The sequence below is a fragment of the Gallus gallus genome, chromosome 4 (genome assembly GCF_016699485.2).
Source record: "Gallus gallus isolate bGalGal1 chromosome 4, bGalGal1.mat.broiler.GRCg7b, whole genome shotgun sequence".
NCBI lineage: Eukaryota > Metazoa > Chordata > Aves > Galliformes > Phasianidae > Gallus > Gallus gallus.
In genome coordinates this window covers 74,565,007-74,591,208 of record NC_052535.1, presented here as the reverse complement: position 1 = coordinate 74,591,208, position 26,202 = coordinate 74,565,007, and the positions used below count along the sequence as shown (strand labels likewise).

General features: G+C 35.0%; 1 protein-coding gene and 1 non-coding gene across 10 annotated transcripts in view; both read left to right on the top strand.

Moving 5' to 3' along the window:
- Positions 1–26,202, top strand: part of SLIT2 (slit guidance ligand 2) — a 245,505-nt gene that overhangs the window by 165,436 nt on the left and 53,867 nt on the right. For 7 of the 9 annotated variants that reach the window (XM_025149453.3, XM_040698653.2, NM_001267075.2 and 4 more), the window contains exons 10-16: positions 13,724–13,795; positions 14,388–14,459; positions 14,981–15,052; positions 16,892–17,035; positions 17,163–17,326; positions 18,059–18,082; positions 21,592–21,742. In XM_025149453.3, coding sequence (XP_025005221.2) covers positions 13,724–13,795; positions 14,388–14,459; positions 14,981–15,052; positions 16,892–17,035; positions 17,163–17,326; positions 18,059–18,082; positions 21,592–21,742 — 699 coding nt within the window. The remainder of the gene's footprint in view (positions 1–13,723; positions 13,796–14,387; positions 14,460–14,980; positions 15,053–16,891; positions 17,036–17,162; positions 17,327–18,058; positions 18,083–21,591; positions 21,743–26,202) is intronic. The other 2 variants (XM_015285716.4, XM_025149451.3) reach the window with 1 other exon arrangement.
- Positions 20,915–21,023, top strand: MIR218-1 (microRNA 218-1). The gene has a single exon (NR_031436.1). It is a non-coding gene; the product is annotated as a microRNA 218-1 (primary transcript).

Sequence of the window (26,202 nt, the reverse complement as noted above, 5' to 3'; positions counted from 1 at the left end):
GCAAAAGTGCAGTAGGGCCTGCAGGCTTCCTGTAATCACGTTTGTCAGCTCATTATTACTACTGTTAAGACTGACCTGGCTGACCCTACCTGACCAAGTTCAGTCATACTAAGCAAACATGTCTTCTACCTTTCACCCTGCAAAGACTGTCTTCATTATTTAATAACTTGTATGCTGACCTTTCTTACTTGCATATGTATATTTTTGTGCACAGAGGAAAATATTGCAGGAAGTAAGTAGGGTATGTGTCTCAAACACCCTCCTCTGTACTTCTGCTGCTAACTAGTAGTTGGCTGTGCTTACCAACTGTGCTTCCAGTTGAGTGGAAAGTAAGGAAAGAAATGTACAGGAAAAGGAAGATGAAAAATAAAGGACATAAAGGCCTTTGAAAGGCAGGGATAAACTCAGTGAAAAAATTAAAAAGATATTGTGACTATTTGATGAGAATCACTTGATCTTTGCTGCTTTCTTGTGAATAGGTTGAAGACCAGTTGAGATTTTGGCAAATAAGTATTGTATGCCACTAGTTGCTTTTATGTGATAAAACTAGTGAAATTTGACAATTTACATATCTTCCACAAAAATTGTTTGTTTTTTTTTTTCTTTGAAACACTTGATCTACTTTAAATCCTACTGTTTTCTTAACCAACATGTTATTTTAAGGTAATCCATTGCTTGAGGGGGGAGCAAGGGGAGTGAATTCAAGGCTTCTAGCTTTAAATATAGTTGTTCAAAATGACGTTAATTTTCTTTGACTTTGTGGAGGAATGGAAAATGCATTAAGGTTCATAATTTGTCCTGCCACCTTCTATTTTCTATTTCACCCTCATTCCTCTCTTCTCTCATCTAAAAGTACCAAGTCTTCTCTGTTTTTCTGAATACCAAAACCTTCCATTTCTTAATTAATCTCCTTTTCCTCCAAACTCCTTGTTTTCTAATTTTTTTTTTACCTGCAATGACCAGAGTTGGATAAAATATTCCAGATGACAGTGAAACATCACTATATAGAGCCATTTTAGTTTCCCTTCATTTGCCTTCTGCACTGTACTGCTGTCTTTCCTTACTGCCAATCAAAATTACACCATGTTCTCCATTGAAATTTCCATGAAGAGTCCTAGGTCTTTTTTTTTTTTTAGCTGTTACAGTTTTGTCAGAAACAAGATGTTTACAGATGTAATCTTATTATTCCATCTGTATTACATTTATGAACACTGAATTCTACTGTATCTTAACTTTTTAAAGCTGGTCTGTGAAAGTCTCCAATAACTAACTTCAACCTAAGACTCCACTAACATGTTATCTTCAGTATATGGAAAGATCCTGATATTTCTATCTTAGATTATCATAAAATAGTTTTTAAGACCTTCATTTTGAAAGAAATACTCTGCAACTGTTGTTATAGCAGCCCTTTATGATTAAATTAGAAAGAATATCTGTATCTCATAAAATAATATTTTTTTTCAGTTATTTTTATATGAAATTATTTTATTTGTGCCTAAGTGGAAACTGCCAATAAACATTTTGGATAGATGAGACCATGCTGTCACAGTATCATTGAGAATACTTAGGAGCTGCTGAACACTGGGCACAAGCAAACCATGAAGGGTATGGTGAGCACTGTACTTCCACCACCATTAAATAGTTCCCACACACAAGGCTTTATCATCTTAATTACAATTTAAAGCACATGCTTTGGCAGGAGCTCCTCAGTCAGGGAGAGAGGGAAACAGAAGCAAGCTGGCTCCCTGTTGTTTTCTGAAGGAGGTACAGTCCTTAACAGCCAAATTATTATTTATTTGGTGATAATACCGTCATCATCAGGTTCCTGTGAACAACATAAGAAAATTGGCATTATAGTTCTATTTTACATGGGCCTGATATTCTCCAGTCTTTTCAGTTTTCTTTCCATGCTTTTCAAACTACTTTTGCATTTTCAACTGAACTTTGTCTTCTGGTTTTATAAACACACTTCATTGACATAAACATTTGAAAATTCTGTAGTACTTTTAAATTTCTTTATTCTGGACAACTTTCTCTCCTCTTTAACTGTAATCGTCGTCATCTGTTTATAGGCAGTACCTGCAGAATCCAGTGCTGAGTACTACCAGCATTTCATGTCATGCTTCAGGCAACATGATGGCCCACAAACACCTTTTATGTCTTCTTCTTTTTATTTTTTCAGAAAGTAGATAAATTATGTAGACTTAAATAGTGTGCCAAACACACTTTAAATGGAATACTGAATAACTTAAGTACTGAATATTTGCAGTTTGGATTGAGTAAAATTTTGCATGTCAAAACTGTGTGTTATCTCTTTGAAGAAGAGTAAGAGGAAAGGCTTTGTGTTTAATACCTCATATTGATGAGCATAATACTGATGCCATGACTTTGCATTGTCTTGATCTTTCTAATGGACAACTGTTTTGGGATGACATTTTAAGACATGAGGTGTTATATTCTCTGCTGATGGCTACTGCCTCTGTAGCATTGTGGAAAGAGACCATATGAGACAGCAGGTTGTGCTGCTCTGCATGCTTTCTGTCACTTGAGTCTAGTGTAACAGCCTAAACTGCTGAGGAAAAGGAGTTTACAGTGGGAGTTAAGTGGTTTGCAAACAAACAAGTGTTCTGCGATGGCAGCAGCAGAAGGAGGCAAAACCAGTTACCAAAACACTGTTTGAGACTCATGCACTTGGATTCACCCATTAATGCTGGGGAGAGTATGTTGTTGTACCATTCTGTCTGAATTCTCAGTTTTTACAAAAATCAGTGAGCTAACAGTAGCAATTCTCATTATGCGAAGTCAGTTACCAGGCAGCACATTGCCCAGTGCCTCTTGGGAAGATGCTGTCAGGAGCAGGACTGCTTATCTCCAAGTTGCTGCCAGGGAGAATGGAAGAATAAACCACTGATGATCCCCTTTTTCTCCCTTTTGGTGTAATAAAGTTCAGCGGGAAATTAAGAATTCAGTATCTCAGTAAATGTAACTTTTAATCTTTACTGGCTTAATACAATTACATTTGTACCAGCTACATCCATTCTGCAAAATTAATTCTTCTATTTATTATATAAATAAACTCACTGCTAAAAATAAGAATACCTAAGCTTTTCAGGCTCAATCTAATCAATATTATATTATTTAAGAAACATTTTACATTTATATATTGTAACTAAATTAAGGTCACTTGAGAACCAAGACTCCTCCAGTTTTAGTGCATGTACTAATTCTAGAGAAAGTACAGAAATAACAAGGAACCTCTCTAGGCAATCTTTAAAGGTTTCAGTTCATGAGTGACCTGCAGGAAGCAATTTGGGAATATTTCCCATGGTTCTATTATTTTACTGCCTGTATTTGTAAACATTATGAAACTAAAAACTTTGCCAATGCACATTATATGTTAATAGCCTTCAACTTTTTGGTTTTTAATGTCTTGCATAAGCATTTTTTCACTTCAGAAAACCATGAGATAGTAGCTATTATCTTACAAGCATTAGACATTAGTAATCTTCAAAATTTTAGTATTGAGTGTGTCTATCTTAAGCCTTTTCCTGTGGTCTTAAGCAAATCATGACACAGTATCCATTCAAAAAATCATGGAATCCTGGAATGGTTTGAGTTAGAAAAGACCAGCTCCCTGTGTCATGGCAGGGACACCTCCCTCTAGATCAGATTGTCCGAGTCTCCATCAAACCTGACGAGTCTGATGGGGCTACCATGGTTTCTCTGGGCAAACTTTTCTAGTGCCTTATCACCCTCATAGTAAAGACTTCTTCCTTTAGTCTAATCTAAATCTACCTTCCTTCAGTTTAAAACCATTGTCCTTTGTCCTATCACTACACTCCTTGGTAAAGAGTTTCTCTCCAATATAAGAAGTCATAATATGACTTGGTTTAGATTTATCGTTTAAACCACTTCCTTTTTCCAGTGATTTGTATGGGATGCTCTTTCATTGTCATATTTGGTCTGTGAGTTCAACTAACTCCCAAGGACCAATGTGCTTAGCACTTTCCTTCTTTGTCACGAAGCTCATATATTAAAGACATTCTGGGTCATTCTTAAGGTACTTTAATTGGTTTGAGAAAGTAGAGCCTTTCTAACAGTGATAGCATTTATCAACCTCTGTGCAGGCATTTCTTCCACATTTTAGTTTTTCAGCACCATTAATCTCTTATCATTTGGTTGCATTTTAGAATTCACCTTCCATGTGCAAATTCTTCGACTGGTCTGCAGAAATAATTCTGGATTCCTTCAAATTGAGACTTTTTGGCAGTTGTTCAAACAGACTGTCAGAAACCCAGCAGCAATTTCATTAAACGTACTGATGCTTTTTCTCAGAATGGCGTGAGAATGGCTTCTATTTCAAAAGGAGAGGCCAAAAAGCCATTAATGAACTAGGCTGCCTTGTGAAAATGCTCTTCTTACTTTTGTCTGATTTTCTCTATGGCTTGAACTAGCAGCCAAAATGGTTCTAAAATCTCTTTCCTTTCTGTAGTATTATGAGCAAAAGAAAATAAATACATTTGCTGTAAGTGCTTGTGAGGGTGGTGATTTTACTGGGAGGGAAAAAATTACCTGCTTTGATGACCACTGCTTTGTATTAATGATTATTTAAGTAATCAGACATGGAAATAAGTTGATTTTGTTTCTTCAGTTTTGTTAACATTAACACCAGTTAAGTGATCAAAGGAAGGACTTAATCGAGTTTTGTCTTTTTTTATAGTAAGATAGCAGCTACTACAGTGGTGATTTGGGGATGAGGAAAGCTTACTAAAAGGGAGGGCGTCTGTGGGACTGCCACTGTTAAGTATGCAACAGTTGTGGAAATAATCTTTGGAAGGGGTAGAAAAGATACTATATCATACAATACATTAAATGAAAAATCATATAGGAGTCAGGAATTTTAGCAGTTCACATTTTTAACTTAGCATAGTGAAAAGTCATAGACTTCTTAATTACTGTGGTTTTCAAGATAAAGCTGCTTTTACTTGTGAGTGGAGCTTTCTAATGTTTGAATGCCAAAACCAGAAATGTCATGGTTGTTTCATGAAAATTTGATTTACATTTCCTTTGATATTCTTCTAATTTGTCCTCTCAGTCTTATCTCGTCTTATCTTCCTGGTTTCTACTATTTATCTTCATGTTACCATCTTCCTCTCTCTTATTCTCCTATACATTTTTATTCAAATATCTGTTGATTAAGTGTTGTGTAGTACGTCAAGTACTCAACTACTTTTTGCGAGCCCTGTGATATTAAGCAGGATTAACAGCTCCTAAGATGAGTGCTACTGTGAGAACCAAAATTACATTAAAGTAGAAGGCGAACAAAAGGCAAAAAAGAAGAGGAGGGGAAGGGAAGGCTTTTGGAAATGAGGACTGACAGAACTACAGTTGGCAGGTATAACCAAGATAGGGTAAAGAATGACTTGGTCACTCTGGACCTGCTGGGAAAATTCTTTATGTAAATTCAGAATTTTATTTGAGAACTGGGAGCTGTATGTATGAATCTTTTTCAAGCTAAGTTTGGCATGTATACAGTTTCACCATTTCTGTTGTTTTTAAATATCTGTCCTTAGCTAAAAGGTGAAAGTACAATCTTCAATAAATATATATTGATCAAGGAGGCTCTTATGCTGAGATGCAAAGATACTTCTGAGAATGCCCTTTTATAGAAAAAAGACACTTGGAGAGGGCTTAGGCACATTTACTGAAAAAGTTCAAAAATTCACATAGGAGAAAAACTCTGAAACAATGAAGATAAAGCAACTTTCTCTGTTTTTAGCAACTGAAAGTACGATTCAACTATTTACAGTAACTTGACAAAAATGAGACCAAACCCAGCATCTTCAGAAGGCTTAGGATGCAAGTAGTTATGAGAAATTATATCTGAGATTGTTTTTCAGTGTCTGCATTTGCTTGTGCTTTCTAGTTTAAAACAGAACATTTGTCTTTTTCGTTAGCAGAACTAGTATTTATTCCCATTGCAGTATATAACAGCAAACAGTGTTTGCTTTATAAAAAATGAAGAAATTTGCTGAAATTGTAGCATCTTTCATATGACATGTGCATGTAAATGCACAATAATTGCATGTGAATAACAGAAAATGCATTATCTGAAAGGCTGAGTATTGAATAAATGTGAAACAAGTTAAAATTGAGTATAAGAATCTGCTGAGGTACTTGTCTTCTTTACATTAATGTTCATTTGAGTGGCCAACACAGATTTAACTGAATTAACTGTTAAGTGTTTGGGATTGCTACCTTAATATTTCTCACGGAAAATCTAAGATATTTTGACTATGAAAAAAATACATTGTTTTGCTATATTGGCAGCCAGTCCTGCTCACTTAACACATGATAGAAATGATTTGTCCTACTCTTACTCAAATATCTTCCTAATCTGAAAATTATGAGTAAACCGTGTGACTTTATACTTTCTTACAAAATTTTCTCATTTGAGATTTTAGACACAGTAGGTAGAATATTTTATCTGTTCTATATTAGTATGTATTCTGTGATGCCATTAGTCAGATCTTTGACTTTCTTCATATCATCATGCCCTATCTTGGAGGATGCAGAGACTGATTATTAACAATACAAATGGACAGGAAATGTTATTCTAAAGAATAAGGAGGACATGTTTAGGTGTGAAACTTTATAAGTATCATATAATCAATATGGTTGGAAAAGACCAACTGCCAATCCATCACCCTCATGTCCACTAAAACATATCCCTCAGTGACACATCTACACATTCTTGAACACCTCCAGGGATGGTGACTCTACCACCTCCCTACGTAGTCTGTTCTAATGCCTTACCACTCCTTCTGAGAAGTTTCTCCTGATAACCAACCTGAACCTCCCCTGGTGCAACTTGAGTCCATGGCTTCTCATGCTTACCTGTGAGAAGAGTCTTACTCCCGCCTTGCTACAATCTCCCTTCAGGCAGTTAGAGAGAGTAGTAATTTCTCCCTCAAGCATCCTCTTCTCCAGGTTGAACAATCCCAGTTTCCTCAGCTGCGCCGCATAGGACTTGTGAACACACAGCATCCCTAAAGCCATGTGCCAGAGCTGTGCATAGCACACTGAGAGCAGATTAGAATTCAGTCTTGAATTTAATCTTGAATTTGTAGGGCACCCTGAAGCAGAACTGGTGCTGTGGCAGGGTGTTCTTCCTTGGTGATAGGAGTAGAAAGGAAGAACACCTTATTGCCTTCAGGCACCTTTTTGCCAAAATATAGGGGCAGTCCTGGCTTCCAGAAATACTGGGAGTAGGTACTGGTGAGAAAGAGCATCACATTGTTCCAACTCTGATGATTTTATGCTTCTGGTGGGTCGTGAGGTACCTTGAGATACTCTCTGTACTCTGCCAAGAGGAAAAAAAAAAAAAAAAGACAAACTCGGGCATAGAATGAATGAATAATTTATGCAGTATGAAGGGAAGCTGCAGAAGGCCCATCTAGCTATTCCAGAAAAACCCTCATAGATCTCTGACAGCTGTGCCACATTCCAGAGGTGTTGTTACTCATTTTTACATATGGCTTTTCCTCAGCAATAATATATGTTAAGTTACTGTAAAAGAAATTATATGTTCAGACTTAGAATCATAGAATCATTTAGGCTGGAAAAGACCTTCAAGATCAAGTTCAACAAACTTTTTACTATGTTGTATTTCACCTTCAATGAAATGTTGCTAACTGTTGCTAAAGGCAAGGTCCAGTAAGCAACAAAAATCTGTAGAAAGTATTCCTAGTGAAAATACTTTATTTAGACTTTGTGATAAATGCATGGTGCACATTTATGGTAGCGTTACCCAGTAATGGGGATTCCCCTGCCAGTATTTCTGCTTAGTGACAACAGGTTAAGATGTTGTCACTCATGATGAGCGAAGAGTGTAGCAGGATTACATTTGTTTTGGTGAACTTAACCATTATTCTGATGAGCTCATGTAATTTTTTTGGTGCAACTGCTCTCATCAAAAATAGGCTAATTAGAAAGTCTTTAAATTGACTCTAGGTGACTTGGGCTAATTGCACTGGAGGCACACTCTGACAGATGCCAAAGTACTGAGCAAATAATTCTTGAAGAAGTCCATTTTGCTTACAACCTGAATCTGTAACAATTAAAGAATGTAAAGCCTATCGTCATTAACGGTAACACAGGGTTCAGACCACAAGTTGCCTTTTCTGTGATGAAAAAGTTAGCAAATGCACGTTTGGGACTTGCTTTTAAAAGTGAAGAATTGTTTAATAGCTTTAGTATAGCAATCATTGTTACTTCTTTGTTTTAACACAGACTACAGAAACATCTGTCATTTACAGTCAATTCCCTGAGGAAATATTTGATAAAACAATTAGTGTGGATGTTAGCATTTTGGCAAGCTTTAGGGCAACACTGACAGTAATTCTTTATAGGCAAATATTTAAGAAAATGTCAACGAGATTTATTAATTTGCAGAATTAGAGACTGAAATTCTGAAATGCAAGTCATATAGTCATTCCAAATACATCTTTTGTTTTGCTAGATATGGATGATATCACAGATTTCAACAGAATTCTTTTGCTGCTATAGTTAGAAGAGGCATTTACTGGATATAAGCACTCCGAAGGTGTGATTGTTGAGAAAAGGGGGGGGGGGGGGGGGGGGGGGGAAGGTACTTTGTCTAATAGTCTCAAGATTCTTATAGATTCTTATGGAAAAGGGAGACCAATACTTCTTCCTTATTTGAAAAACAAAACAAGCAAACAAACAAAAAACAAAAACAAACAACAACTACAAAAAACATCCCAAATCTGGCAGATGTTAAATATGGTGAGAGATGTGCTGGATGTTTACTGCAGCTCTTCAGATTCAGAAGCTACACTGAATCCCATCACTGAAATTTTCTGTTTTCTGACAGCTGTTTTTGCCATTTACTTTAAAAGCAGATGGGGAAAATGCAAAGAAGAGCTGTCAATTTTATTACCATGTATAATCAGCATCTGTGCGATGCATCAGACTCATTGCACAGTTTACACTTCCTTCTCTGTAGTAAAAATTGTTTTGGAGTTTCTTGACAAGTTTCTTGCACACTTTTTGTAGATGCTGGAATTAAGGTTTTGCAATTAAGAGTTTAGATCACTAAAAGCTAAACTACTAACTAGAACAAATTTACTTATTCAAGAGTTTATGTCCTGATTATTTGATAATAAAATATATGGTTCATCTGCTGCTCCATATTCAAATTCATGTTTTCTAAAGTTATTTTATTTCATTATTACTAAATACTTTTTTTTTTTTTTTTAACATTTGCTAACCCATTAACAACAATGCTTAATGCATTTGGGTGCAGCATATCTTTGTGCAGCATAATTGTTGTGCCTTTCTCTACTGAGCAGGCTTAGTATTTTGTACCCTAAGTATATAAAATAAAATACAAATAATTTTGAGGGGAACTGGGTATTCTTCATTCCCAGCCCATTCTCTTTCTATGTGCAGAAATCTTTTATAGAAATGACTACTTAGGGTGGGAAACCAAGCTTTGAAAATAAGGTTTGAAAGTGTCAGTATGAATAGGCATGTTGTCTGTCTCCTTAAGTGCAGAAGTAGTAATCAGTAATGGTGTGCTCTGGGCTTCTAGCAGAGGACAGCATCCTCCTGGAAACCATCAAGGGATTTTACATGTCAGAAGGCTCAGGGGACCAGGTGGAAAGAATCTGTCTACTTGCTGGGGACCTGATTTGATTTGATTTGATTGGGTTTGAATTGCAGAAGCACCTTTGCTTCTTAAAATAGTAGGTGGTTGTATATTACGGTACCTACAGGGATGAGACATGGGAAAGACTTAGAAAAAGAAACATTCACAGTACTTTTCGTAAATAGGGGAGGTTAGGGAATAGCCTTCAAAAAAGGTTTCAACGGCTTCAGCTAGTTTGGCAGTGTTAAGAGACACTAAAACATGTATTGATGTAGGATTTCTTTGAAGTGAAGCAATAAAAGGAGCAAGAGACTTAATAGTAAGAACGTTAATTAGCATTTTGTGTGGCTATGGGCAGAGTAGAGTACTTCTTATACATGAGGCAGTGCATGCTTTGATGAAGCATGTACTTAACTGTCTTCCTCCATTATCTTATCTTATTTAATACACTGCTAAAATTGACCATGGCCTTTGAAAAAGAAACCACCAAGGTACTGTTTATGATACACAGATGATCATTTATAAAAAAAAAGAGAAAGAATGACTTCAGGAATGACTTTGAAAGGAGATATTATGCACAAAATTTAATACAATTTCCATGGAAAAATACTGATATTAGGTTTTTGTTCTTCTCTAATAATCGTACTTCTGACCATGTCATTTGTGAGCACTTAATAGCTGATTTTTTCAGTGATAACTACATCCCATTCTATTCCAGAATTAAATTTTCTTATTTAATATGAGGAATTAAAGAGAGTTTTTAATTACAATGAGTTTTATCAGTACAATGCAAATCTCCTTTAGATATTACTTTATCTGTGCTTTGTGACCCTAGAATATAGCTAATTAGATTTTCCTCTGGAATGGTGGATGCAAATTTGCACTCTGTGAAATTCAGCTGATTCTACAAAGATAAAGCAGATTAGAGGATAACAAAGCTTGAAAATGTGAATTTGATTTACTTTCTTTACAGACAAAGCAGGGTATAAAAGATTCTTCTGTATTTAGATAATCCTATTTTTTCTTTCTTATACTAATCTCATTTTCTAAAATGTGATGTCTTTTATTGCATACACTTTGGCATGAGTTAATAAAAGACATACTTAGATGATCCTACTATAACAAATCCTTTATCCAGAAGAGCTGGTAAATCTATCCCAGTGCTATGCAGTCTGTCTGTTAGACGGTAGCTTTTTCACTAAAGGGAAATCTTAGGTAAGGTTGACATGGAGTTCATTTTACATACACACCAGTGAATTGGTAGTTCCCCTAGTTAGAACTGCTAGAAAGTTGGCTTTCAGAGATGTACTGTAGGAGGACAGGTTTGGGACCCATATAATTCATAGACCAATTGGACAGCTGTAGTCTGCTATTCCATCTTGTCATAACAAATGGCATTCATATATCCTGCAAGTTTACTTCAGTTTATAGAACTAATATATTGGTAAGTTAGAAAAGTAAATTGGAAAATACTTTATGTCGTAACACTGGACTTTATCCTTCTCCAGTTACATGCCATATCATGTCCAGTTAAATAAGAGCTTTTTATGTTTAATGATAGATGCAAGCAGACAGGAGTCCTCCAGCAGTAGCTCATAAGTCTCTTCATCATGAGCTAGTAAACAGTATTTATACATGAGGCCTGTGACAGACTGGTATGGGAACACTGCTACTGCAGTATGTCTTTCCTATACAAAGGCATTTTTTTCTCCAGTGTCTCTCTCACACCAGTTCCGGTCATCCTTTGTAATATGACCAAATTCTCTCCCTTTTTACCGTCCCCTTTCCATCACCCAATGTGTAGGTTTTCTGCCCTACACATTTCCCTGTGCTGTGATTCTTTGGCAGCTTTTTCAGGCTGCACACCTGACAAATGTCTGCTGGGCATGCCCCAGCATTTGTGCAGTCAGTGGCTGCCAAATAGTGTGTGTAAGAGGAATGGATGTATAGCTGCCCTTCCCTTCATAGCTGGGTTACTTTGGTTTCTCAGCTCCCTCCCACTACTAATTTAAGGAAGGATTTATACATTTATTATCTGAAGCTTTTACCTCTCTTTGACCTAGCCTTGTGAGTAGAAAATGATCTAGATGAAAAGCATGCATAAGCTGTGTTTTCTGAGGAAACTCCGCCAAAAATGAAGCATAAGAATAGAAAACACTTGGCTTTGGCTGAGTTTGAGTTGACCTTTAACTCAAGCAATTTTTACTTATTCAGATGTTCGCTTTCTACATCTACTCAAAGGTACTGGGAAAGAGTGACCTTGTCCCCTTCCAGCCTCGTCAGTATTGCTGGTCTGACGCAAAATGTGCTTCATAGATCCAAAAGGCTCAACCAAGGAGAGGAAAGCATTTGAAAGAATATCCTGTTTATGGAAAAGTTAACAGTCTCATACCATGGGATTCCCTGTGGTGTTTAAAATGTACCTGAAAACTGTAGCAAGGTGGCAACATTTTCCTACTTAAGGATTTTATAAAACATGACCTCTTTCTTAAACGGTGCTGATGAAATGAGATTTTCTGTGTGTCAGGGATGTTAGTTTTTTTTGAGGCTTTCCTTTTTCTTGGCTTCTTTTTATGCCAGTCAAGAACAAATTCTGCTAAGGAAAAGCATGGACAAATTTAAGAAATTTTGAATATTATATAAATCAATGTCTCCATCAGAATAAAACCTCAACAGCAAAAAATCTTTCTTCCGGCTATACTGTGACCCCTGGAGAAACCTTACAAAAAGAAATAATTCTTGTAAGAATAGTTTCTTGTGAAGGCTTACTCAAAAAGAATAAATGAGATTGTTAGTTGCACACTCAGACTCACACATCTCTATATTGGAGCAAAAATGAGAAGGAGGAGTGTTAAAGGAACTAGGAGAAAAGGGGGGGGGAAGAAAACGGTAATATTCCTGCAACCAGACTAAAAAAGGCATTTTGTCTTTAAATTCTAAATAGATGTCTGAATGTTTTCAAATAGTGCGCTAAATTCTACGCATTATGATTAATTCCTTGAAACAGATTTTTGGCGTCATCATTACATGCGTGGAGTTTGATACCTGTGTATAAAAGAGGGAAATGTCAATTTTATTAGATAGGCATAATATATATGTTTATATAACACTGTACATTCTAGAATACATAATTTCATTCTTTCATGTCTACATGATAGAATCCATTTGTGCAGCCATAACCATTAAATAGAGTGTCATGTGGAGATGTAGATTCTATTTTAAACATGTTTATTGCTGAACCTATTTTGACTTGTTGGTAAATGAATCATGGGTCTGCAGATTTCCCACGGGCAAAGAAAGCTCTCTACGTTCAAAAATTCTTGGAAAACAGCTTTCATCAGCCAGTTCATATTTGCAATATGGCAAGTTTGAGTCAGAGTTTCATTCATTTAAAGCAAATATAGTCAGTAACATAAATTACAATTTTAGATATGAAAAGTTGTATAAAGGAATTAGAAGTATAGCCATGTAATTCTAATATTATAACTTAAAATATGTTATGTTCTGTATCTAAAGAAATCACGTGTGTATGTTTAAAAATATGGCATTTGCCTTATTGCAGGTAGCAACATATGTTATTTGTTCTGTAGGAACATTCTTCTCTACTTTATTAGGTTTTACATATTTAAACAATTAACTCACAAAAGTCTTTAGAATTCTCTAAATAAACTTACTATAAAAATTGCTGTACGTGAATCATTAACTCGAATTCGAATATTTTAATGACACTTCCAGCTTAAATTTTACAAATAGTTTGTGTGCACCAGAAATAAATTTTCTTTATTTATAAGAAGAAGGTTGGACTTTAATTCATAACATTACATTCTATAGGATGAAAGAACAGACAAAAACTGATTACTTTTTTTTTTAATGAATATTGAAATTAAATGACCTTGTATGTCGAGTTAAAAATTGTACTAAAAAGGAAAGCAAAATCAGACAACTTTTTTTGTTGAAGTCAATCCCTTCTAGCTTGTTATAGCTTTAAGTTGTTTTTTGGCTTGGTATTTTTTTTATTTTTACTTTTGTGCTCATGTTATTGTTTTGCAGACGGTTAGAACAAAATTCAATCAAAGTCATACCTCCTGGAGCTTTCTCACCCTATAAAAAGCTTCGAAGAATGTAAGTACCCAATATTTTAGATTTAAATTACATATATACACATGTATATATGCAATATATATTTGTGTGTGTATATATATAAATATGGAAGTAAAAATACAGAGGAACTACCATCAGCATGTGAGCATATGAAGAAGTTTGACTGCTGGAAGATTAACAGATATGGTAGTCTGGTTACAAAGACCAGATAATCTCTTTATCAGACTAGTAATAATTGTTTCTACCAAGTTTTAAAATTACTGAAATACGTTATTACAGTGAATGTAAGAAAAAAACCATGGGAATATGCCACTCTCATTTCGGAATATCCTTGAGGTTCTGTCTGATCTGGCTACAGGACCATATATAATTCTGTACAAAAGGTACTTATTGTATTAGGAAAAGTAAGTCTATTAGTCTTCATTTTTTAAACCATTTGAAAGATCTATTTTTAACCATTCATTTTGTTTCAGTGGTTTTATTTTCAAATTCTTTGGCAGTGTCTCACACAAGTATTTTAATTTCTCTCATTCCACCCCTAATTCTAATTATTTCAGTCTTTGCTTTTTCAAAAATAGCTTGGATTAACTGTATGAACTTTCATTTATTTCAGTGACCTGAGCAATAACCAGATCTCTGAAGCAGCTCCAGATGCTTTCCAGGGCTTACGTTCTCTCAATTCACTGTAGGTATCTGTTTGAGATGTAAACACAGAAGCTAATTTCTCATATTCTTATAGTGAAGTTATTCTGAGTTTTTGACTCTGTAGATTTTTGTATAGATTCAATCAATGCTGAAAGATGTAGAAATAATTTCAGAATGTTAGAGCTATGATAGAATATTGCATCACAGCTGGACATTATAAAATGTATGTTTTCTTATAAATATTCTCATGGCAAACAGTTAAAGGCATTGAAAGATTTCTCTTATTCCCCAGTTAGCTGATCTTAAAAACAGCAATTCACTCACCGAGATCCCTTGATAAGTCTGTGCAAAATGCCATGCTGGTTCTTTTGAGAGTTTCTCAGGTGACACACCTGTTGGGAAAATGCATGATCATGCCACCTCACAGGAGCAAGTATCAAGTCACTGATGTTAAATTTCCTTCAGGAAAGTTGAAAGATTATTTTACTTTTACATTCAGAATCACATAGCATATGACTTTCATGATATCAGCTTTGTTTGCTTTTTTATTTCCTGATGCAGTGTCCTCTATGGCAATAAAATTACAGAACTTCCAAAAGGCCTATTTGAAGGACTGTTTTCTCTGCAATTGCTGTGAGTATTTTTTAATATTTACTCTATTTTGGGGTTACCCAGAAGGGAAAACTTGATAAGAGATATACGCCTAGTGAAAAACAGGCAGGAAATCCTGTACGTAAGATCAGACTTTAATAAAAACAAATTATCTTAAAGCCAGAGGAGTCAAGACTGTTGTAGGTCAGCTTGCCATTCATCCACAAATGTGATCATATCTCAGTTCATGTCTCAGCATAAAGTGAGTAAAAGGAAACTGTAATCTTGTATGGAATTTATAATGATTAAAATACATAATATACTATACTGTCCTGTGCTGTAAGTACTCAACAGTATGTATAAAGTTGCATGGGAAACATAGTGGAAACATCTCGGTACTTTTATTTAGAGGTAGAATGTAGTGGATACACTCTAAAGTTTTATGTTTAGTTATACTCATGTAATAACAGAATTGCAGTAGAGTTCCATTGATGGCTTATATTATTTTCTGAGATTTTTTAATGTGCAATTCTTTGACTCCTTGAACTCCAGCTGCTGTTTCTTTTAACAGTTCGGAAACTCCCATGTGTAATCTTATAAACCATTTCTGTTTGGTTTTCATATTGGGAGTACAGAGGAATGTCATGGTGATATGTTTATCAAATATTGTCAAGATCCAGCAGAAAAGTCTGTGCAGTAGTTGTATTATATGAGAGAGAATTGTGAAATAGGCCATGAAACAGTGGTAGTGCTTTTGGAAAATAGTCTCAGAATCACTGCCTTGTCGATTTGAAGACTGCTGAATTTTGTTAATGGCTTTTTCTCACTAAACTGAAAGCATTTACTGTCTCGATTGTATAGTTAGCGATTGGCTAAATGTCTGTTATTAAAAACTCAGTTGAAATTGGCAAAGGAAATTCAAGTTCTAGCACCACCTAGAGTTCTACATTTTTATTTTAGTTACTAACTAGTATTGCAATGGGATTTTGGTTTCCTTTAAAGAGAATTTATTTAAGAAAACTAATTTCCAATTTTGGAAGAAAAAAGAAGAGATAAATTTCTAAAATTATGTTTATTCTCTGTTAAGAAAATGTCCATAGTTTCATATATTCAGCATAGACAATGCTTCTCAATCTAAGTAAATTTCTACTTCTGTGGTGAAATTGCTTATCAAAGCATTGGTTCTCAAATCCACCGTTCCATCCATAGGAAAAAACATACATATATTTATATAGAAAAATGCAACTAATTGAATGACAAAATTATTTTAGTTTCGAAAGCATGAGGGACCTGGTTTAGATTGACTTGTTTATTTTAGCTTTAGAAGTCAGGGGAATACAGGGAAGAAAAGGTTCCCTTTGTAGATGGAGAGGAAGAAGGTTCCAGACAGATTTGGATATGTTCCATGCTACCAGTTTTTACTACAACTCTGTTAATGCGGCAGCATGCTGATTAGTAACATATAATTAAAAGTGCCACTGCACATCTCTTCCAGCTAATGAACACAGTGTTCAGTTCCTTCTCTGTTTGTTTGTTTATTTGCCAAAGGGAACTGGTTTTCCTTGTAGATACTTGATTTTTTAAGCTTGTTTCTTTGCACAGGAAAGAACCACACACATAAGTTCTACCAGCACACACAAGGAATGTGATTTTAGCTGAATAAACTCACCCAAGGGTGCAGATATTTTGAAATAATTTCAGAGCACCTAAGTAAGGATTGCACTTTGCTGAAATGCTTTATGTAACTATCAATTAGCATTTTTTCGTACATTGCTTGTTGTGATTTTAAAATTAGTACAAATTTTTACATGTGAAAAATATCAAAGTTGCAGTGACACTGAACCAACTCTTTTGATTTTATGATTATCTTCCATTAAACAGATTATTAAATGCCAACAAGATCAATTGCCTGCGTGTTGATGCTTTTCAAGATCTGCACAACTTGAATCTCCTATCTTTATATGACAACAAGCTTCAGACCATTGCAAAAGGCACCTTTTCACCTCTACGTGCAATTCAGACCTTGTACGTATGCATTTATTTATGGTCATCTTTGGTATGACTTTTTATTCTACAGTGCACTAAAAATATCAGAAACTGCTGAGACTAAAGAGAAATAATGTGTGAAATTATCTTTTTTTCTCCATGAAAGGCATTTGGCTCAGAACCCATTTATCTGTGACTGCCATCTGAAGTGGCTGGCGGATTATCTTCATACAAACCCCATTGAGACCAGTGGTGCCCGCTGCACCAGCCCCCGCCGTCTGGCAAACAAAAGGATCGGCCAGATCAAAAGCAAGAAATTCCGCTGCTCAGGTAATTTTCTTAGTTCAGCTGCTGTTTTTCTTTTATTGGCAAAAACAGTGGTTTTAGAAGTTCTAATGAAAGCAGCTGGCTCTCTACAGAATTATTAAATGTTGCAGAATCTCTTTTAGTTCTTCAGTTGAAGTCATGGAAGTCATAGACGATTGGAACATTACTACAGTTAACACGCTTGGCACTCTTTCTGAGTAGCATTAAATCTAACAAAAGAAATGCAATATATAATACTTCAGAATGAAATGCTGAAGTTATTTGCTGCAAGTATCACTGACATAAATCATTTTGTAGAATTTCCACGAGGCTCTGGAGTACATGAAAGATCTAAAAATTTCTAGCTAAATATGGAAATACGATGTATTCCTTTTATACAGGGAGCTTACCTCAGACTGAAATTTACTGTTTTCTTTTTCTAATCTTATTCCATTTCCTACTTACATTTCTCTAAATCCTTAACTTTTGTCATATGGTATCCAGCTGTTCCAGGTGCATTTCACATTCTACAATTTATTCAGTCTCAAGTGCAAATACCGGATGAGAACTGTTTGTTATCCATGTTTCAGATACATTTATGACTATTCACACTTTGTTGTTTATCACCTCTTGTTGTGAATACACATTTTTTCACTTAGTTAACTTTTGTCCATACTTATTCTAATAAAACTCATTCTTTGCTTGCTGACATTCAGGTGCATCTTCTATTTTTTTTTTTTTTTTCTCTTTATTTAGCTAAAGAGCAGTATTTCATTCCAGGTAGGTTTGGCTCTGCAGTAAGATTGACTAACTGCAGATACTCTCCCCTTTTTCCCCAAAAAGCAAAGTTTGTTATAGCTTTTAGGAAATTGATGCATGTCTATTAACAAGAGTGAATACCTGTAGCTAGACATAGTTTTCTTTGTAGATTACTAGTAGTTCTGTTTTCTGGATAAGAGCTTAGCATGCAGCTCCATTTATGTTTTTGTCTTACAAATTTGCACACAACCTACCAAAATTTGTTTACTTAAATTTTGTAGAAGGCTGTACCTGCTAGTTGATATTTCAATTGATGCCTTTATTTGCCATCTACCTTGCCTTTTCTGCTACTACTGTTTTTAAAATGTAGCTCCTGAGCTGCTTTTAAACACAGGAAAACCTACTTCTGTCAAAGAGCTAGTACAACTTAAAACAGACTTTACAAATGAATGTTTTCTTGCCTTGCTTTCATACTTTACACTGTCTTCAGCTACTGCTTGCTCACTCTCCTCATGTTTGCCAAATCACAGTGGAATGCTTGGAAAAGAAAGCTGATATTCATTAAAGGCATTCTGTGGTTACATGCATACAGTGAATCAGAAATGCTTTCCCTTAAAGAAAATATGACTTTTGAGTTGGGTTGAAAGAGTAATTTACACACTGCTTTCAGCTACAATGAGTCTATGATATTTTCAGGAAAGAGTCACTTATGTTGGCCCTAGCTCTTTGAAATATGTTTCTTTATTTATTTTACCTTGCTTGTCAGGTGTGTGCACTGATTTCTTAATAGAAAAAAAGCAATGATGGTCTTGCATTATTTTCCTAACAGATTACAAATAGTTGTTTGGCAAAATAAACAAAAGAATAATGAATCTATTGATAAATTACAGAAGGTTATATGCAAGCAGGATTTTCTGCCATAGCGTAATATCCAGAAAAAATATCTACAATAATTGATTATGACACCAGTGCACTTGTTCTTTCAAGTATTACAGATGTATTGTCATTCTGCAGTGTCTGAAATACTGATTATTGATTGTTATTTATCTTTTAAGCTGGTGTGCTAGCTCTTCTAATGCTATGTGATGTATTACTTAAATTTGCCGCAACTATGTGAGTTGTTCATGCCCTCATACTAACATGTTGCTTAGAATATTAAGAAAAGAAAACTTAAATACAAAATAAGGGAGTCATTTGTCAGCATTGGCAGCAACAAAAATGTGTTTTAAAGCAGCATAAAACAGAGGGGGATTCACTTTCTGAAACCTGTAGTTACCACTCCATTTCTTAATGAGTAGAACAGCTGTATTCCTGCCACAGAATGACTTCTACTCAACTTTGCCAGCACAACTTTTTTCTCTGAGTTAGAATTGTTTTCTTGCCAGCAAATGTCTTCACAGCTTGTTTATACTATGGCCACACATGCAGCTTAGATTTGTTTATGTACCCTTTAAAAATGCTTTTCCTGCAAAAAAGAAGAGAAAGAACAGAATTAGTCAAAAAGTGCTACAGATTTGCTTCTTGAAATAGAGCTTGCGTGCTTTCTCTTTCCATCAGGTTTCAGGGAGATGCTGCATGAAATTCTTCTAACTGTTGAAGATCTTGTCCCTGAACATTTTAGTTTTTTTACTTTGAACTACTAACAGTGATTTATTCTGGAAACAGGAGGAAAAAATGTATTTGTAGCTTTGCTCATGAGTATTAAAAAATGCTCAAAATACTTATTTATGGTTTATTAAATACTGTAAAAATGTTTAAATTACTTTAAAAGTCAAACGTAATTTCTATATTTGTTTTAAAACGTCATTGGGAGATCTTATTCTGCAGGTGCTAAGAATTCTTAGTAGAATTTCAAGATATTAATCTGGAAAACTAAAGGCTAAATAAGTATTAAATCAGGAATTTGAAAAGAAATAGTTTGTCTACTAGCTCATAGAAATATTCTGAGCAGCTAAATCATGTGTTACTTAGACATTTGCAAATGCTAGACGGAATAATAAATGACGACTGATTTTTTCCTCTCATGAGGTGTCTGCTTCTCCCATGTTTCTTTGGTTTATTAAGTATTTTAAGTGGCATGGCATGTATATATGTTCAAAGGAGCATAACAGCTTCTAATGAACACATTTAAAATAATGAAGAATAATGCATGGGAGATACTGCGTTTCTATATGAAATTCCTAATTAACCTCAATCTTTCTTCATTTTTTTAATGCCACTTAAAATGAGTTATTCTTTCTCTCTGCTGAAGGTGGTACCCCTTAGCAACATGCTCTAATCAAACTAAATTTGAGTTGGGAACATATGAACTTAGTTCATGTTTTTGTCTTAATTGGGATTACTCTGTCTTTCTTTCCTTCTTGGCTATCTTTACTTTTGCAGGAGTTCACCATTTTGGCTGTAAGTAAAGTTCAGTGTCTGAGCTAAATCACAATGTACCTCCCAGCCCTGATGCACCTTCTACTAGTCACAGTCTTTTCACCTTTGTCCGAGAAGAACCCACAGGTCCTTTCAGCTTCTCTTTGTTTTCTTTGTCACCTACCCTCAGTTTCTTACTGGATGTTTTCTCCTGATATGTTTAGGACGTTTTCTTTGACTGACTCTGGGAAATGGTGGAGGAAACTTTCAATGTGGTTCTTTATTTTTTTTCCTTTTGTGTGTGTGTGTGTGTGTGTGTGTGTGTGTGTGAATTATTTAATCTGTGACAGTAATACTGTTACTGTGGCACTGGACATTCAGTAAAAAGAATGCCATGTCATGTAAGCAAGTATTAATCTTCAAATGTTTCTATAACTTATACCTGCTCCTTCCTCTTTTCCCTCACTGTTACCCTTGGCCTAATGGATGCAGTTTTGATAATGTAGCGAGATTTTCTGTTGTGCTTGATCTAACCATGTGGTTGTGAGGTATGAGTAAAACATGGTTCTGTCAAGCACCATGGAACGTCACGCAGCTTTCTACAGCATGGCATGCTGCTGAGGCTTAAGTCAGGATCACACATTTTCTTAAAATTAAAGCTGAAGATAGGGCTTTCAATCTTACGTGTTCAAGATAATGTGCAGGGTTGGGACTGCAAAAAAAAAAAAAAATCACAGAGGTTAATGAAGTCCTGTTAACAATACAAATCTGTAGCGCGAGAAAGAGAAATGGTGGCATTCAGGATCTATTTATTCTTGCTACAGAGAAATAAAATAAATTCTATAAGAATCAGTGGCATTTGTGTGATTAGCTATAAACAATGCTAGATTGGCTGACAACACAATCAGCAGAAAGTACAGCTGTGAAAAGCTCAAGTTAATGTTATCCCGTTATGTGAAGTTGGTCAGTTTCTTTTTCCAGCATATCTAAGCCCTTATATTTAACCCTCTCTTGAAGCCCCTGTGTCTGTTCAGTATCACGAAATTTATCATACATTTCCCAAGTTGCCCACCTGTTACCTGCATTGCAGATATCTTTTCAACCTTCTCACAAGAAACAAATCTTATACTTTATTGACTCAGTATCTGTATTTTGACTTGACTCTTCCACAGGCACTGAAGATTACAGATCCAAATTAAGTGGTGACTGCTTTGCAGATTTGGCTTGCCCTGAGAAATGTCGCTGTGAAGGGACCACAGTGGACTGCTCCAATCAGAAACTCAACAAAATTCCTGATCACATCCCACAGTACACAGCAGAGTTGTAAGTTGAACCTACAAAGCATTATTTGCTGATGGAAAAACTACCTAAAATTATCAAATACAAAACCACAGCTTCTGTTTTTTGAATAACAGAAATTATATATATTATATATAATTATATATATTATTATTATATATATTATATATTATATATATTATATATATATATATTATATATATATATAACCTCTGTGATGCACTGTATGTTAATAAAACCTATTTGTGCACCATTTTGGTACCATTAAGTCTTAAGCATTATGATTTAAAAAGGCAAATATTCTACACTGCCAGTTCTCCAGTAACTGAACTACCCATGTGGATTTTTTGGAAAGACAGTGGGATTTATTTTGCCTTCTATTTTGAGTACAAGAACAAGTGGTACATCCAGTATCTAAAGGTCTGTCTTAAAAGCACTACCTAAGTGTTAAATAAAACAGAGCTGACTGTTGTTATGCAAAGCTCACATTATGTGTCAGGCAGGAGACCAGAGGAAGATAAAGTAGACAAGACAGAGTTGGATAAAGATGAGATAATAATGTAATGATCTGAGATGAGCAGAAAAGATGTCACAGATTATTACTTGCTTAATAAGTGCCATATGGGAAAGATCTGTAGGCATTACAGCTGAAGCAGTATTCAAGAGGGGATTGAAAGATAAAATTAAGACAGCTTTACAAGTTTTTCCCATGCGTAAAACACAGTGTAGAAGAAAATGCAGAGATGCTTGAAGAATCAACAGAAAAGCATGAGGTGAAAGTGACCACCACTGGCAGAGCCAAGAAATGAGGAAATAGTTGTTTTTCTTGGGAGACTTAGTATAAAGAGCAATGCAGAGCAATAAGGTGCAAAAGACAGGCTTTGATTTAACATAGTAAAGTGGGAACAGAGATATGGAGATGTAAGTGATGTGATCAAGCTGTGAACCACAGGGGTGAGATGAGCAAAAATATGGCAGATATCTTAGAAGACAGTCTTCAACTGGGAGCAAAGCAGTAGTACAGCATTGAATAATGAGACTGCAGTTGGGGATATTAAATGTCTGAATGGGAAAAAAGAATTTGATGTGTAGCATAAGTAGAGATGGAGATTTTTGTATGAACTGGGAGAAGGAGTTCAACTAAGTGATGTTATAATTACAAATCTAAAGTGGCAATTCTGGTTGTTACCAGTATGATAGGAAATTGAAAATAAAAAGTAGCATATGTCATAAAAGCAAAGTTCCATTTTTGGCCACGTTTAAGCTGTTGTTTGTACAGTAAAGCCCAAAAGAATTTCATATGATTCTTAACAGAATTTGTGTTTAATTCTCTATTCGCTGAAGAAGTTATACTCTTATTTTAGTATTTTAATCATTGATTTTCCTACTCATCTATTTACATGTGGCATATAAACTCTAGAGTGTTTTCTTTCCATAATTATAATTTCTACATATTAAATTCAGAAGAAACAATGAAATTATCAAGCCTCATCTGCTGTGTATCCTTGTCTCTCAAATTGCAGTCAACAAAAAAAATCTGTTTCACTAAAAGATAATTCATTTTTGGTTACTGCACTTCTTTCAAAAAAGCATTCAATCTCATTTGCAGGTATCAGTGGATTAAAAATGAACCATCTCCCTAAGAATGTTATAGAAGTTAAGCATTTCCATTATTCTGTGTTAAAATCTTTTAAAATGAGAGCACTACTTTCAGATAGAACCTGTCTCTCTTTAGTTTTCATCACCACTTCTTTACAATTTTTTGCTGATAGAGAACTCTTTTCTATCCATTCTTTATCCAAGTCTTACTGGTCTTAAACTCTAGCAACCACTACTTAACTTTCTTCTTGGTAAACTGTAAAGATTATGCTTCAACTCTTTTCATGCAAGAGAATTTTCAACAACCTTGAAAGTATTCTTTGGGGGGGTAGTGAAAGTATTTCTGCACCTCTAAAAATCCAACTGCCATAGCTTCTGGTATTTGCCTCGCTGACACTTACAGCTTTTCCTTCTTTCCTCCTATTGTCTCTTGTTTTTGATGCACTGGAACAAAGATTGCTCCACTTGGGAGCCTACTCATCCTAGTTCTAGAGTGACTGTGATTTCCCACTCACTTAGTGACGTGTATGAAAAGAGCAACTAGTTAGCCTTTCTTTTCTTTTAACCACTTTTAAGGGTACTTAGAGCCAAATGACATTAATGCTTCTCTAGCAGTGAAGAAAAAGGCTAGATTATTCTCTGCAGGGTGTTCCTTACAGCTGAGACATCTGGAGCTTAGAAACAAAGATCAAAAGTGAAGAAACATTGAGATTTCTTTAGATTTCTCTGGTAAATATATATTTTTTTCTCAAATAATTCATCTGGAGATCTCTGAAGTCCAGACTTCTTTGCATCCCTTAGCTCAGAAGGCTGTGAAAGTAACAAAAAAACTGTAACCTCCAAGAGACCTTTTATCATCTGGTTTTCTCTCTGTGGACAGTATAAGGAAGAAAATAACTATTATATTAGTCTGACAGAAAAATGCATCTTCGTTCACAGTATCATAATGTGTAACATGAAATTTAATGGACTAAAGATGCTGAACTACTTTTATCTCCATCATTCTAGAACTAATGAAATGAAAGATCTAGTGATAAATACTGCTCTAGTCCAGAGTTCAAGAAAATATGTAATGTTTCTTTTAAATCTGTTTTTAAAATGATATCCTGAAAATAATTTCTTCTTTCTCTACTAACATCAACTGGCAACTCTGGTGTTTCAGCTCAACAAACTGCAGGGAACGACAGCAGAGTGTTCTGTAAAGGAGTTTGAAGGCATTTTTTCTAATCACAGGCTCTCCTACCTGCTTATTTTACTTATCTGAGATGGCTAGAGTATTGATTGTGCAGATTACAGCAGTAAAAAATGTTGCATCAAAACACTCTACCTTCAGAGTAGTTTATTGTTAATCTCTCTCTCTCTCTCTCTCTGAAAATAATAATAAAGTTCAAGACAGATACTTAATTAGAAAAGGTGAAAAAATGCTTAAATGTGCCAAGTGCAGTCTGTTTCTAGTTTGATGTTTGTTTGTCATCTTTCAGAAAAGCAGTCAAAGACCTATCTAATCTGCCACTGAAGTATTTGAGATAAAATACTAGTCTGTAAAAGAATCCCAGAAATCAGATATTTCTCAAGTAGCATAACAATATACAAGAAAACTCATGAAACATTTGATAAATCATTCAAACCAGAGTTTTCAGGAGAAACTCTAAACAAAATGAATTTTCGTACAGTATGTTGCTTTTTTTTTTTGTAATGGCTGTACAATATATGATAACGTATCAAATCCTAACAAGATAGGCTTCAAAACATAAAGCACTACAGAATATCACTGCAGTTCATACCCTTCCAAAAGGACTCAGCTCTTGTACCAGAATATGCATTAACAGAACAAGAGAACACATCAAATAAAACTGAAAACTAAACATTTAGACATCATCATCAAATGCTTTTTTGTTTGCTTTTATGTTTTGAGAATGACATTTTAGTAATTCTCTATAAATAAACCAGAATCAAATATTTCTGAGATCATTTTCATGAAGCAGCAGGTAAGAACTATCATTATTATCTGTATAACTGAACTGCACTGGACTCCAGAAGGGAGATGCCATTGCGTATGGTAATTTCCTAATCATCTGTAATAAGTTTTATTTCCGTGTATGTGGTATCACTTACCTAATAATAGAACAAAAATTTCTTGCACAAGTATTTAGTAATTCTAGATCTAAAGCCAGCAATCTCCAGCCATTGAAATGCCATGTGGTCATTCCTCTGACCACAAAACCAAAACTCTTGATGTCCCTTTTTTGTGGATCTATCTTCAGTGATGATGCATGTTTTGTGGTATCATCATATGCATAAAGTCAGAGAGAAGATATGATTTCTGTTATAGTTTAACCAGAGACAATACTGTTCAACCTGTATTTCTTTTCCATCACAGTAAACTATAGTGAGACTTCTAAAACACTGGAGTGTTTTTTATTTCCACTGTTGAAACACAGGGGAAAAAAATGGGCTATTTATGATGATGATGAAACTTTGTTAGATCACAGTAATTCATTCAGCTGACTTTTAGAGGTGGTAACTTTTTTAAAATTGAAGTCCTTTCTACTCCAGTACAGTATACAAACGTCCAAAAAATTCTTCCCGTCTTTTCTGTTTGGATCCATGCTGAAACTATTGTACTGCCATATCTTCAGATTTACAGCCTTAATTTCCCTTCTGGCTATCATTGATTGTGAGCAGGAAGGAAGGATGAGCAAGCAGCTTCATATTAATTTTGTAGGATTTTTTTTTTTTTTTTGTCTTTTCTTGCAATAAGGTAATTCAGGAAAGCATTCTCATTTTAGAATTATGCTGAATTCCATTTTAGAGTGATTTTTCATCTCTTCATTCATCTCTTTTCCTTCCTGTTCAAGATTTTTAAATAAAAGCTGGATAGATGT